Source organism: Ambystoma mexicanum, chromosome 2q, assembly GCF_040938575.1.
Source record: "Ambystoma mexicanum isolate Mex_15411 chromosome 2q, UKY_AmexF1_1, whole genome shotgun sequence".
Lineage (NCBI taxonomy): Eukaryota > Metazoa > Chordata > Amphibia > Caudata > Ambystomatidae > Ambystoma > Ambystoma mexicanum.
Genome location: NC_090924.1, coordinates 1,354,480,864 through 1,354,496,684, shown reverse-complemented (window position 1 = coordinate 1,354,496,684; position 15,821 = coordinate 1,354,480,864). Strand labels below are relative to the sequence as shown.

Genomic DNA, 15,821 nt, shown 5'->3' with positions numbered 1-15,821 from the left:
CTACGGCAATGTTTTACTTAAACAAGGGGGCACTCATTCGCCAAATCTATCCAAGCTTGCGCAGAAAATGTGGAAATGGGCACTCAAACTGAAGATTTACCTATCATCCCAACATGTTCCAGGGGATCTCAATTCACTGGCAGACGCTCTGAGCAGGGATCCCCTCCCGGAGGAACATGAGTGGCAACTAAACAAAGTTGTCATAGGAGACCTCTTCTCTCAGTGGGGTTTCCCCACTATAGACCTATTCGCCACAGGCGAAAACAGGCAATGCCCAGATTTGGCATCCAGGTTCCCCCACCCAGGCTCCTGGGGGAATGCCCTATGGATGAATGGGTCAGGTATGTTTACTTACGCTTTTCCACCAACCCCTCTGATGAGGAAGGTGGTCAACACGATGCTCAGGGAATCGATGGCGCTCATCCTGGTTGCTCCTATGTGGGCGAGACAACCAGGGTATCCACACCTATGCAAACTGGCGGTGTGTGACCCCATCAAACTCCTGTGCCGGTACAACCTACTCTCCCAGCACGAGGGGCTAACAGTACATCCTCAGCCCAACTCCGTGAACTTTGCAGCATAGCTCCTTAAGTCATAGAGTTCGGACATCTCAATTTACCTCAGAGATGTATGGATATCCTAAAAGAATCAAGAAAGCCTAACACGAGGCACTGTTACTATGACAAGTGGAAAAGATTAGTTATTTGGTGCCAGAATAAGCAAATCAACCCAGTTGACTGTACTCCTTTCAATATTGTCACCTATATGCTTCACTTACTGGCTGCAGCGTTAGTGTTCAACTCACTTAAAGTGCACCTGGCAGCTTTATCAGCCTACACCACTTCCCATAACAAGGTGTCATGTTGGAAAGTGCCAGTCGTCAAAGCATTTATGGAAGGGGTAAAGAGACTCCACCCTCCAATTTCGAACCCACCACCAGGGTGGGACCTTAATGTGGTACTTGCTAAGATCATGGGTCCTCCCTTTTGAGCCCATGCACAAATCTAGTCTCAAACACCTGACTTATAAAACTGTATTCTTAGTAGCCATTACATCCATAAGAAGGTCAGTGAAATTCAAGCTCTGTCCGTGCAAGATCCTTTCTTTACAGTACATAAGGATAAACTGGTTTCACGCACGCACCCTAGGTTTTCACCTAAGTTTATTTCCAAATTCCATGTTAACCAGTCATTTGAGCTACCGGCCTTCTTCCAGGAACCCAAAATCTCTGCTGAGGTGAAACTCCACACACTAGATGTGAGGAGAGCGGTCCTCTACTACGTAGACAAGACCAGACCGCTAAGAAAGACAGATCAGCTGTTAGTCTCCATAGCTCCAGGCAGAGAGGGAGATCGCGTGTCTAAGAATGCCATCTCGAAGTGGATAGTTAGATGTATCCAACTGTGCTATTCCCTATCAGATAAAACACTGCCTTTTACGCCAAGGGCCCACTCTACAAGAGGTACTGGAGCCACTCTGGCTTTCATTGCAAATGTACCCCTTGACAGCATTTGCAAAGCAGCTACATGGAGCTCTATTCACACCTTTACTCAGCACTACTGCATTGACACTCATTCCAAGACAGATACTCAAGTGGGACAAGCGGTTCTAAGACATTTATTTGCTCATGACCCTTCTCACATCCCGTTAGGCAGAATCCTGTGCAGTGCCCTTATGGACCACTACACACAATTAAGACTACAGGTGGCAATACAAGTTTTACCTTTGGTACAAGCCTGTACTACTATGTCAGAGTGGTAGCAGTGGCGGAGCAGCCAGGCTTAGCTCAAGAGTATATGAGCAGTAGCAGAGATTACACAAAGGGACCACAATTACTGTGACTCAAGCAAACACTGACTCAAGGTTTCAGGTAGAAAAATATAAGTACATTTATTTTTAAACCATTCGTTATAAACACAACACTTCTATTAAACTTAAATAAAAACCACACGTTAAATACACTACAACTAACCAATTCACTTGGTACAGTAAGTCTCAAGGTAAGTACCCTGTGTTTGAATGAACCGGTGTTACGGACAAAACACGTTACCGCAAATACGATTGCGATCACTTTTTGGCAGTTCGGTCTATAAATAAACGCGTATCCGTGACATGAAATGCTTCCGGGGCAAAACACACTTAGCACCTGAGATACCCAGAGGGAGTTGAGGGAAAAATCACAGGCAATACTTTGGTTAGGCAGAATCAAGAAACACTCAGACAGGAGTTCAAAAGTCAAAGGGCCGGAGCCAGGGTTGAAAGACACCGGGGCCTGTTGCCGAAGATCACACAGACAGTTCACGATTCAACATAGCCAAAAAGTACTTCGATATTGTCAATGTTCGGAAGCAAAAGTTATAAGAAGGAGGGAAGACCAGGGCAAGCCTTGGAAATGAAGAAAAGGGGTTCACCCAGTTTCCTCAAGTAGAACACAGTACCTTGTTCCAATGGTGCAGCTGGTGCCCTGGCAGTTGTTCCTGTTGGTGTCCCACAGACCCACGATTCCTGGAGCTTCGTTGTGAAGGAGGACGTCTGAAGGGGGTCTGCACCACACAGGGATGAAACCGGCAGCAGTGACGAAGAATAAAAGGTGTGCTCCTTAAAAACAGGAGAGGCTCTTCAGATGGCTATCCGGACCACTACAGCAGCGTGCAGCAATTTCAACCAAGGAAGAGGTTCCTCTGGCTGTAGAAGATGAGCTGGTTGTCCCCACCAAGCTAAAGGGAAGAAGACTCCGGACTGGATCTTCTCTAAGTCGTTGAAGGGAAGATAGCTCAGGACTGCAGCAGGGCTTCACCGGGACGGGTTAGTTGCAGCAGCCGTCGTTCTCTCCGCTTCTCTTCGGTTCCTTGTAGTTCCAGTGGCGACTCTCTGACTTCTAGCCCAAGAGACCTGCCTTTTATGCGTAAAAAACACCCATTCACACGGCCTGGCTGTCAATCCCCCAACAGGGGGGTTGTCCAGCCGGGACAACTACCCTGGCCAATCATGACAAAGTGCGTCTTGGGTTTCCTAGGATACCCTGTGCGGGGGTGACTACACCCCTCCCTCACATTCAGCCCACCTAGACACCCAGGCGCCTGGTGGAGGGCTTCTGAGCAGAAGCCCGCCAAAAGACGGTGAACAAAGAAGGCGAACCTAGTTTGCTGTGCAAAGTAAAACACAAGAAGGACTTTAACAAAAAGAAATGGCGAATAAACCCAACCGGAGCCAAAAGAAAGACGATTTGGTCAAGCGGGTTTAGGTTTGAGGCTAATATAATAGCCAAGAACAGTACCACGTTTATCTAATATAATCGCCTTAGAAAAGTTAGGGTAGATACCACTGCCACCAGCCAAGTCTAAATGTTAAAAGAGCTAAACAATGCTCTAGGAGGTACAGATACAAAGGGATACGAATTAACCCTTTCCAGTACTTCATGGAAGATGGGTTGTACTGGATCTGTGGTAGATTGACTAAGTAAAGTTAATGGTAACTTTACCCCTTTTCTGGGGGACGGTACTCGCCTCAGAAATGGAGTCGAGGGAAGTCTCAGAGACAACCCTGTGCCACGGCACTGAAGGTGCTGTGTGACACACATAAAGAAGGGTGCTACTGAAGTGGTGTACTCCACAGTCCACAATCACAAAAAACAGGTAGCAACACCTAGCAAAACACAGGTAAGAGGGGGGGAAAAGCCGGCACTCTTACCAAGTGGAAAAAAATAAACTCCAGAAGTCCAGCAAAGCTGTTGGGGGACTCACTAGGTGAGGGAAATTAGCCATTAATGAGTATTCTCCCTAACACATCCCACCACTGCTCGTTAATCTATGCACAGCTTGTGATCTAAGCAGATTCCACAAGCCTCAGAAGGGATACATTACTCACTGTAATCGTATTTCTGATAATTATATCTGCTTAGATTCACATGCGCCTGCCCTCCCCTCTGAGAGAAGGCGCATGGAGGCTTGTAGTCTTATCTATCTTTTCTGCTTGGATATTCTGTACTCGCGCTACTCCTCATGCTACCTCATGTCAGAAAAAATACAATCTGAGGGTCCTGATCATGGGTACATGGGACCTCACACTAGGGATAGTATCACTGGCACGCCCTAGCTCGACGCCCCTTTTCGAGTTTCGAAAAACAAACTGTAATACTCTGCAGCTTCCACTAGATGTCGGCATATACACAGCATGTGAATCTAAGCAGATACAAGCATCAGAAATACGATTACGGTTAGTAATGTATCTCATATTTATTTTTAAATCTGTTTATTGGCATTTGTTATTTGTTACAAGCACAGAAAAATTGTCAAATCTGTTATCAAGCAGTAAATCAGATTGCGGCTCAGGTTATTAACATTTATGACTTAACAACTTAACATAGAAACTTTAACTATCTCCAGGTGTCTGCTTCTTGAGGGGTCGGTACCAAGTGGGGCTCAGGGAGGGTCAGGATTTACAGGAGGTGAGGGGACTTCCTTTAGGAGGGTTCACATGAAGGTATGGCTGGACTTTCTCGAGGACTCTGCTCCTGTCCTCGGGGCCTTCTACTGCATGCTTGTGGTGATTCATGGGGGCTTATCATCAGAGGGGTAAAACAGGGGGTCTGTAAGCCCTCTCCAGGCATCTAGGGTCATACTCGATGCATCCGTGGATCTGGCTACACTTTCTTCCCAAGCTTTCGTTTCAGCTCGCACCCATCGTTTCAGTTCTCTGTGCCAGATTTTTGGTTGTGGTCCCGATGGTTTCTTCCAGGACATTGCAATTGTCCTCTTAGCCAGAATGCTCATAATGTCCATTAATCTAATGAGGTGTTTTAGTTTTGCTGGTCTGGGGTATGTGCCGAGTAGGCACTCCTTAGGAGTCCATTCATATCTGGTCAGCCCCAGAGTTTCGCTTGTCTGCTGTATGAAGGACCACAGTGAGTGTGTCTTGGCACACCGCCAGAACATGTGGAACAGGTCCGCATTGTCCATTTCGCACCAGGGGCATCTGGAGCTCTGAGTATTATGGAGCTTGGCAAGCCTGAATGGGGTTAGGTATGTACGATGTAGAAGGTTCAATTGTATTTGCCTAAATCTATGGTTTCTGGATACTGTTTTAGGAAATATGAGGGCCCTTTCCCATTCACAGTCTGTTAACTCTCGACCTATGTCTGCTTCCCATTTGGATTTTAGCCCAGCACTGCGTGGATTGGGGGTGTCGTTTAAGTGGCTGTAGATCTGTGACACTGGTCTCCCTCCCTCTCCTAGTTCGTATAGCAATGTGATCAGGGGGTTCGTGTCCGGTTCCTCCGGCCATGTCGACCATCTGGCGCGTGCCGTGGATCTAAGTTTCTGGTACCATAGAAACTGGCCAGTGTGGACATCATTTTGTTCTTGAAGTGTTTCGAATTCCATGAATTCCCCCTCCATGTACAAGTCCCCCCATGAGTAAATCCCCTTCTGTTCCCAGTGCCTGAGGTGTTGCAGATCTGCAGGAGAATTGCATAGGTCTGAGATAAGCGGTATGTTTGGGGAGTACTGGTGTCTGACGTGTGCGAGGGATTCTGCCCTATGCCAGATTTTGCGTCCAAGCGAGACCAATAGGGGGGAATTTCTTATCAAATGGGTGGGGGCCCAGGGAAGTTCTTTCAAGTATAACGGGGAGACCAGCGGCTGCAGGAGTGGCGTCTCCGATGTGGCATCGTCTGCTAGCCACTTGGTGACAAAGCCAAGCTGCGCTGCTAGGAAGTACTTTTCGAAGTTTGGAAGTTGGATTCCCCCTTGAGTGTACGGTAGTGACAACGTGGCAAGCGCTATCTTTCGTCTTCCCTTCCCCCACAGGAAGTCTCTCAGGATAGTTTCCAATAGGCGAAAGAAGGGCGCTTTGATGTAGAAGTGTACGTTTTGAAATCCGTACAGGAATCTGGGAAGGACAATCATTTTAGTTATGGAGGCCCTGCCCATCATGGATAGGGGGAGTTTCGCCCAGAAGGCCATGGATTTCCTCAGGGCCGGGAGAGCAGCTTTAGTGTTGCGCTCATGCATTTGTTCCGGGGAATGCATTATGTGTATGCCCAAGTATTTGAACGAGGTGTGTTCCCACCTTATTCCCACCAAAGGAAGCTCCGATGGTTCTTTTCCCTTAAGACTTGCCAGGGGGAAGAGGCAGGATTTGGCTCTGCTGAATTTTATTCCAGAGACCTTCGCAAAATTATCTAGGACCTCCAGCATCGTGGGCACATTATAATATGGGTCCTTGACAAATAATAGGACATCATCCGCATAGAGAGAAATGATGTGGTCAGTGTCTCCCAGTCGGATCCCAGCATCAAAAAATTGCTTTCGAAAATAGATTGCAATGGGTTCCAGGCCCAGTACGTAGAGCATGGGGGAAAGGGGGCAGCCCTGTCTGGTCCCTCTGCATATGTTCCAGACCTCCGATACATGCTTCCCAGTTTTTACTCTGGCTCTAGGCTTCGTGTAGAGTATCTTGATCCACCTTATGAACCTAGGGCCAAAACCAAACCCCTCCAGAACCGCCAATAGCCATTCCCAAAAGATCGAATCGAACGCCTTGATGGCGTCTAGGGATAACAATGCGAACGCTTCTGTGCCATCCCCAGTTTGGGCGATGACATGTTGCACTCGGCGCAAATTCATGGTTGTGTTTCGGGCAGGTATGAATCCGCATTGGTCCTCATGTACTAATTCCCCTATAATTCTGGCCAGTCTATTTGCTAATACTGTTGTCAGAATTTTCGCGTCGTAATTAAGCATTGCTATCGGGCGATAAGAGTCGCATCTATCGGGGGGTTTATTAGGCTTGATAATCGGGATCAGGAGGGTCTCTCTCATGCTATCGGGTAGTATCCCTGTCTCATATGCTTCGAGAAAGACCTCATGTAGCAGGGGCGTTAGTGTGGGCTCATACGTCTTGTAAAACTCTGTGGGTAGGCCATCGCTCCCAGGGGTCTTGCAAGTGGCTAGTGATCTAATAGCGTCCGTGATTTCCTCAGTTGTGATTTCTGTGTCTAGGGCCTCTGACTGCTCTGGGGGCATCCTGGGGAGTCCTATCTCTTCAAGGGTGTCCGTGATTTTTTCTAGGGGGACCTGGTCATCATGTGAGTAAAGGTGTTCATAGAAGCCCTTAAACGTTTCGTTAATAGCTTGTTGTGTTTGTACCACCTCCCCCTCTTCGGTGTGTAATCCTGTAATAGTGTGCCTGGGGTGTTCTTTTTTGCAGAGCCAGGCAAGCATTCTGCCTGGTTTGTCAGCCTCCGTGTGTATACGATTGGTTTTGGTGGCATAATCAAATTTGGCGAGCCTATTCCATGCCGAGGTGGAATTAGTTCTAAGTGCTCTGAGGTTGTCTTCCCTGTGTTCCGTGTCGACCGGGGCTGCTTCCAGTTGTTCTATTTCCCGCTCCCAGTGGGCCAGTTCACCCCTAAGTTGTCTCCTGATGCCCCCTGCTTTTGCTATTATTTCTCCTCTCGTCACTACTTTCAGGGCGTCCCACATTGTGCTTAGGCGGTCTACGCTCCCAGTGTTTCTTTCTATGAAGTTTTCTATGAATTCGTGTAGGTCCTCCCTAAATGCCGGGTCTCCCAGGGCATCTATCGGCATTCTCCACATTGGGATAGGAGGTCTGGGGCCAGTGTGATTCCAGCCCACCAGGAGGGGTGAGTGGTCCGAAATGGTTCTGCCCAGATATTGGGCTTCTTCTATCTGTGGAAGGTGCTCATCGCTTATAAAAACATAGTCCAGTCTGGTGTGGAGGCCATGTGGAGTGGAGAAATATGAATACTCCCGAGCGTCGGGATGGCACTCCCTCCAGGTATCTGCCAAGTGTAACCTATTGACTAGTAGGGAGAGGGCTGTGGTAGCTGCTGAGGGCCCTTTCGGGTGTGGGAGGGACCTATCTAGTATCGGATCATGGACACAGTTAAAATCTCCCCCCCAAAACAGGATTTCATGCCTGTTTAGTGCAATCTTAGTGTACATGGAGTTTAAGTGTGATGGGATGTTAGTATTGGGGAGATAAGAGTTCACTATGCAAATATCCGATTGTTCTAGCCTGCCCCAGATTATTACAAATCTTCCCTCTGGGTCGGACTCGGTCTTAGTTATCCGGAAAGGGAGTTGTGGGTGAATCCAAGTATATACCCCTCTTGCATACTTGGAGTACGAAGATCCGGCCCCCTGGCCTCCCCAGTGTTCACTTAGTTTCGCTAAGGATTCAGCCGTGCAATGTGTCTCTTGGAGTAACGCTATCTGTACTTTCTTTCTATTTAAATAGGACTTGACCCTATTCCGGCGTAGGTATGATCCCAAACCTCTCACATTCCAGGTCAATATCTTTATATTCATCTTAGCCGCCATTACAGAGTAATTGAGTCACACTCACAGTTGTCAGACCCCTGTTACCTTCATATGTCCTGCCACACCGTCCTGGTCTTCTCCTCGCCCGCCCTCTCGCTCCGGCCCCAGGTCTTTCGCTGGTTGGAGATTTTTTAACTTGTGTACATCCCATTTTGGTGAACGGGAGGAAAACTAAACTAAACTTTCCAAACTGACCCTAGCAGCCGCTTTTAACTTGCAGCGCTCAGGGGCTCCTGAGCCTTCCAGGCCACTCCTGGCCTTCCGGATCAGGTTGTGTGTGAGCAAACTGCTTACACCTTTGTTGGTGGGGTGGGTTGTTTGTCCGCCGCTTGTGTGCTCCTTGGGTCTCGCGTCCGATGTAGCGGGTTTAATGATAGAACTTTCCTGATGGTTCGTTTAACTACGATTCGTGTTGCTTCCCTTTCAATTGCTGCAGGGATTGCCGTCGCTCACATTCATCCGGGGGTGGGTGGTCATCCCCGATCTGAGTTCGGTGGGTCTTCCTTGTCGTCCGCCAGGTTGTTATGCTCAAGCCACATATTGGCTGCGGCTGGGGTCTCCAGGAACGTTGCTTTTCCTTTATATAGAACCTTGAGTCGTGACGGGTATAAGAGCATATATTTTAAGTTGAGCTTTCTCAGCCGGGCTTTTATCGGAATGTAAGAGTTCCTGGCTCGCTGTACTGCAGGGGTGTAATCTGGGTATATGACTATTGTGGAGCCATTTCTTTTAATCTCCCCGCCTTCTCTGGAGAACCGGAGTATGATTTCGCGGTCTCTGAAGTTTAGGATCTTAGCTATGATTGGGCGTGGATGTGATCCAGGTGGGGGACGTCTCTGGAGAGACCTGTGAGCCCTTTCAACGGAGAACCCCTGGGAGAGTTTTGCCGCCCCTATTTCCTGCTGTAGGAGCGTTTCGATGAAGGTTGTCGGGTCCGGGCCTTCCAAATCTTCAGGGACCCCCAGTATACGAATGTTATTACGGCGCGCCCGACCTTCAGCGTCCTCAGAGCGGGCTTCTAGCCTTGCTACCTTCTGTTCCAAGTCTCTAACCGTCATCTCCAAATCTCGGGTGTTCTCAACATTTTCCTGCAGGGCTGTCTCAGTCACCGTGACTCTTTCCGTTAGATTGCGGGCGTCCTGCCGCATCAGTTGCATGTCAGATTTCACTTCTTCAAGCCGTCCCTCGAGTGATGAGCGGAGGGCCGCTATCGCCTGGAGGACTTGCGTGTGTTTAAGGTCTTCCTCTTGTTGAGGCGGGTCCTCAGGGGTTTCTTGGTCTTGTTGTGTTGACTGTCGTTGGGGCCTGACTGTCGTGAAGGAATCCATCGTGACTAGTTTCGGCTTGGACCTGGGGGGAGACATCCTCTGATTAATGATCTGTAAGTGCTGCCCCCGGCAGGGTGAAGATCCGTCGGCGATCCCTGTGTTGGGATACTAGGGAACTTGGTCCAAAGGATCCTACCTCGGGTACTCGGTTGCTTCTGGTTGCCGGTGTTTCCCGCCGTTTGGTTCAGAGAGTATGGAGGGCCCTGCTCAGGGAGTGGTTAGGCCCAGGGCCACAAGTTGCGTCCGGTATTTTCGGCTTCCTGCCGGTTTCTCCAACGGGATACCGGCCTGTAGGTGTCAGGCTATTGGCCACCCGTGGTGTGAGTGGGTTCTGCCCGCTGGGGTCTTCGTCTCGCGGGTTTACCCGCGTATCAGGCAGCCTCTAGAGCAAACGGGCCAGTCCTCTTCGCAGGAGTCAGTATTGGGCCCCAGGCCTCGCTCCCCCAGGCTGCTGGGACTGCGTGAGGTAAACTGCGGGTGGTCCCGCTGGGGAGTGTTGTAAAGGGGACCCAATCTCACTTCAAGCGTTTTCTCACCGCCGGAACTGCTCCGTGTTCCCCGCTCCAGCGTCCGCGGCAAATGCGACCTCCTCCCGGCCGTGCCCGCGCCGCGATTTCATCCACCTCCGCAGCCGACACTGGCAATCGCTGGCGCCGGCCTCCCGCTCTCAGATGTCCGCCGGCGACAGGCTCCTCCGCAGCAGCCGCCCCCTTCTGCAACAGTTCGTGGTGGGACCCAGGGGGCCGAGGCTGGCCTTTTCCTGCTCTGCGGCGGGCGCCGCCATCTTGGAATCCCGGGGGGACTCGAGTTCGGGCTTCCCGTTCTCCGCCGTTCGGTCTCCGATTCCACCCAAAGTTGTTGTCGGGTGCTGGCGATCGGTTCCCCCACACTATTCTGGCCTTAGTAAGTCTCGTAGACCCGGTTTCAGCGTAAGTTGTGCGATAGTTTCAGGATCGCGGACGGAGCTCCGTGGAGGTCTGTCTTTACGGCATGCGCGCTGGCCACGCCCCCCGTAATGTATCTCATATGTATATGTACCACAGTGATGGATGATATGTAGTGTTGTATTCACTTTAGTCTCTTGTTTAGTGTGTTACTTATACTTAGAGACTAACTGAAAAATGTATTTACAATAAAGCTACAAATTGAGTGATAAAACTTGATTAAGGGAAGGTTCTGCCTGGACCTCAGGCAAATTATTAAAATGTCCTGGGTTGGTCATGCAGATTAGATTCCCCTTTAAAATGTGATTTTAAAAACATAGTTACCCATGATTGTTATTTTAACATGTTATAGTTACCAATAGTTGTTATTTTAACATGTCTAAACATTCTTCTATTTCAGATGCTCTCGATGTCTCTCAATACAGTATTATATTTAACAGACTGCTGGAGTCTTGTGTAGATAACAATAGCATTGGTTTGTCTTCCGCTGTGGCTGAATTCATGGCTTTAAAGACCATCCCTATCAACTCCTCCATATTAAGAGCATTAATCACAGCATCTGGAAGGAGTTCTCTCTGGCTTAAAGCCAGGGTCCACTACAAATGTAAGTTTTCTATAAATATTTGTACAACTGATCATTAATAGGAGTGAATTGCTTGGAAATACTAATGCTCTTTGAGGCATGAGTGGCTTAGTCATTTCCAATATTTGATTTTTTCAAAGTAATTTTCTAAATCCTGTATGGGGGAAAGCACCTTAAACGTAAACATATTGATGAAGATAATTTTTGTTGTACCAAAAAGGTTTGAAGAAAATTAAAAACACTCCTACGTCCCGTCCCCTTTCCTCCATACTTGTGGTACATTCTGTCCTTTGAGACGGGACTGGAGCACTTTTGATAAAAAGCATAAAAATTGAAAAAATCTTGTCTTCTCTTTTTACGTGTGGTACCACACACGGCCGTAAAACCGCCCTCCTGAACTCCGCATCGCCCTACATTCCTTTTCTCCGTGCGGTCGGGTCTGGACGCACTTGCATCTTCGGGGGTTTTTTGTTCCCATTGTCCTTCTCTGCTGCTCCGGTTCTGCGGCCGCGTAGTCCTCCGTCTATGCTGGAGCGTCTGGGATTTGTGTGCTGGTCTTCATGCAAACGTCACTTCGCTAGGGTGGATCCCCATTCTCTCTGCTTGGAGTGTCTCGGGCCGGACCACCGCTGCGATTCGTGCTTCTACTACGATTCCCTCTCCGTCCGGGCACTCCAGCACCGTCTCCTTCGGTGGGAGGATGTTTTTTCAGTCCGTTCCTCCGCCTCATCTTCAGCTTTTCATTGACGAAAAGAAGAGACGCCCGGTAAGTTCCTTTATTTTTAGGGCTCCCCGGCCGGGGGACTCCTTTCCGGGCTCCAGTAGCTCTACCACCAGGATTTCTCCTTAGGTGCCTCGCAGGCCTAATAAGCGTACCAGAGTTTTCTCAGAGGGTTCCCACGACAGACCTGCCAAGACCGGAATAGTTCTGACGTTCACCTGTCGGGTGCTAAAAGTTGTCCCAGTACGTCTGAGTCTTTGGACACCGGGGTTCGCTCCGAGGTCTCTGTTTCTGGAGCTTTCCAAACAGACACTGGGTTACGCCCTGAGGCCTCCTTTTCTGGAGCTTCCTGTACCAAGCCAAGGCTTGAGGCCCCTCACGAGGGAGCTATACATACCGGGAGGAAACCTGAGATTGCTCTTCTTGAGGCTAAGGTCTGTACTGACAAAACTGAGAGACCTGTTCCTAAGGTCTTGTCTGTAAGAGTGATTCCTCAGTTTTCCCATGCTCATCGCGTTGATACCGGTTCTGTCGAGGGGGCAAAGAGGGCAGTCATGCACCGTAACTCCTTTGTTACCGGCTCTGCCGAGGTTCCTCCCTTGGAGGCTAATGTTGGGGTCACCTCCAAGATGTCAAGCAAACATCCCAGACCCCCCAGTACCGGCTCGGCCGAGGATCCTTGTATCAAGGTTAAAATGTTACTTAAGTCCCCTGACCAGCCTGATGAGACGATTGCCTCAGCTGTACATGTGACAGTTCTCTTCAGGCAGCGACAAAATGACGGCCCACCCCTCATGGTCCACAGGGGCCATTTTGGATTCTTCCCTTACACCTACGTTTTCGACGGCGAGTGCTGGGAATCTTAATTTTTGGCTGAGCGACCTTTTTCACCTCGGGTGGAATGTAAAAATCTGTTCTGCCCTTCTTATGACTGGCGTGCTCGGATGCCGCTGCCACATACTGTCTCGCTTCCTCCTCCTTCTTCTGCTCCACTGGTCTGTGCGGATCCAATCGGTGGAAGGCCTTCCTGGCAACTATCCTCATTGCGTTTGTGGGGGTATGCCCCATATGAGAGGCCTTTGCCTACTCCAGCGCCTAAACCTTCATCAGAGGATGTATTTTCCAGGAAATTTCAGAGGCTCATGCGTTCTGACCCTATGAAAGAGTACTTTAAGGGTCTTTTCAAAGAAATCTACCCTGAACCTCCGGCTCCACCTTTCACCCCGGTGGCTCCAGCAGCGCCTGTGGTGGTGCCTCCAGCGCTTCCTCCCCTACCCTCGCTGTATCCCGTAGCAAAGACACTGGTAGAACGGGATAGCACTTTGAAACCTGTGGCGGCACAGCCACCTGTTCCCAATTCGCTGGATGACCCTCAAGCAGATCAGGATAGCGATGAGCAGCCCCGCTCTGTCACAGCGTCCCATGACCGGGATCTGGATATGATGGCCCTCCTTGACATTCCAGTACCCAAGGCCCCCGTTCTGCAGGAAGGGGTGCTTTCGGGAGCGTTCACCTTGTCACCACAAGAGCGTACAGGCCTGTTCCTCTAGAAGGACGTTTTGGCTGAGGCCCGTAAAGTCTGGGATAAGCCCCACACTGGGCTGCATATCAATAAAAGAATTGACGCCCGATACAGGCTTCACACCTCCTAGGAGATAGCCTTGGCGTCTTGTCCGCTCCCTTCCCAGACGGTGGTAGCTGCGGCCACGCTTCAATCCAAGGCGGCCTCTGCGACTTCTACTGCTGTGGCTCAGATTCTCTCCAAGGAGGACAAAATTCTGGACTCCTTGGGCAAAAAATCTTGGCCAACTCAGCACTGCAACTTCGGCAAGCAAATACTGAGCTGATCCTGGTGGCAGCTTATATGAAGCTGTGGAAAGAGTTGGCTGATTTCCAAGAGTGCATTCCTAAGGATAGGCTAGACGACTTCAAGGCCGGTTTGTCGGATGGTAGGGTGTTGGCACAGGATATCCTGGAGGCTGCGGCACACCATGTGGATGCTTCAGCTCGAGGCCTGATGGTGGGAATTGACACCTCCCGCTAGGTGTGGCTCCATCCGATTAAGTTTTCGAAGGAGGTACAAGATAAAGTTCTGGACGGAAATGAGTTTTGTTTTTTTATAAAAGGTTTTTTTCTTTACACACTAACAATCAACAAAACAGGTCCAACAGTGCATATCACAGTTTTCAAGCTCAGACATGTATCACAGAGTGGTCACTGTTCTCCCTTAACCCTCCCCCCCCTTAACTTGAGCTTATTCTCCTTCGCTTCCCACCTTAAGTCCTTCTAGAGGTTCATCCTCCTCTGTATTTCCAGGGGAGCCCTGATCGTCTGGGCGACCTTGGATGGATCCATGCAGTGTGGCTACTAGGTGTCTGCAGGCCGTTAGGGTTTCCGTTTTTGTGATAAATGTCAACCCCCAACTATCTTAAATTTCTGGTCTCCCAGGGTATCTGCAACACTGGTAGGTTCTCCTGTGGGATCCCTGTATATCTTCCCAGGGGGAACAGGCTCGATTTAGTGGGATTAACTGCGATCCCAGAGAGCGACGCCAATCGCTCCATCACTTCCAGAATTGCAGATTTTCTTCTGGATATCTCGGGTATAGCAATATATCATCGGCATACAATGATATGAGATGTGGTCCCCCCCTTCGTGTAAATTCCCACCGTTTTGTATTGTTGTCTCAAATATATTGCTAGGGGTTCCAGTGCAAGGATGTACAACATCGTGGACCAGGGGCAACCATGTCTGGTGCCCCTACTGAGCTGCCATTTATCCGAAATAATCGTCTTGACCCTAGCCAATGCGGAGCTATATAGCAATTTAACCCATTTTAGGTACCCGGGTCCTATTCCGTATTCTTTCAGGGCTGCCATCTGACTGAGTCAAAGGCCTTCACCACATCTAATGAGACAATTGCTACTTCTTGCGTGTCCTTATCTGATTGTTCTATGACGCGGTGAAGCCTTCTAAGATTGTCAGATATGCGCCTATGCGGCACATATCCCGTCTGGTCTGTATGTATGAGTTTGCTTATGACCTGTTTCAGTCTGTTTGCTAGTACCGCCGTGAGAATCTTGCTATCCTGGTTTAGCATGGATAGCGGTCTGTATGATCCGCAATCCATGGTAGGTTTGTTGGGCTTGAGGAGTGGGATAATGATTGCTTCTCTAAGGGATTCCGGCAATCTCCCTGTCTCCCATGCCTCTTTCAGCATATCCAATAATGGGGTGAGTATCTCTGTCCCACACAATTTATAAAACTCACTAGGGAGTCCCTCGGCTCCCGGGGCCTTACAGGTAGGTAGCTGCCTGACTACAGCTTCCAGTTCCTCCAGTGCGACTGGGGCATCTAGATTCTCTCTCTTCCGCATTCAGCTTTGGTATGCCTATATCTTCTAATGTTCCCACGATCTCGCTCCATTCTCCTCCATCCGCATCTCCATACAATGGTTGGTAGAACTCAAGGAACCCATTGTTCACTTCCTCTTGGGTGTCTAGTATTTGACCATTCTTCTCTTTTATTGCTCTGATAGCTAGTCTCCTTTTTATATAGACATGCCAGCAGCCTCCCTGGCTTGTCTCCACCCGCATGTTGCCTTTCCGTGTATTTTTTGTAGTTTAAGTTACAGAGCCTCTCCCAGTGTCCCCCACACGCCTGCTGTAATTTGCTTATGGCGTCGGCAGTCTCCGGGGAGCTATCCCCTTTATTCATAATTACTTCTAGTTCCTCTTCGACTTTTTGTAGTTCCCAGGTTATTTCACCTTGGAGCCCTTTGGATTTTGATATGGCTGATCCCCTTACCACCACTTTGAACGCCTCCCACAGAGTGCCTGCCGAGTCTATGCTGCCAGTGTTCTTTTTGAAATATTCTATGATATCCTCTCTCAGGTCCTC

The 15,821-nt window shown here is 49.3% G+C and overlaps 1 protein-coding gene across 2 annotated transcripts in view; it reads left to right on the top strand.

Annotated features, from left to right (window-relative positions):
* Positions 1 to 15,821, top strand: part of TOPAZ1 (testis and ovary specific TOPAZ 1) — a 2,616,805-nt gene that overhangs the window by 2,471,059 nt on the left and 129,925 nt on the right. For both annotated transcript variants that reach the window (XM_069648829.1, XM_069648828.1), the window contains one exon: positions 11,018 to 11,221. In XM_069648829.1, the coding sequence (XP_069504930.1) occupies positions 11,018 to 11,221 (204 nt within the window). The remainder of the gene's footprint in view (positions 1 to 11,017; positions 11,222 to 15,821) is intronic.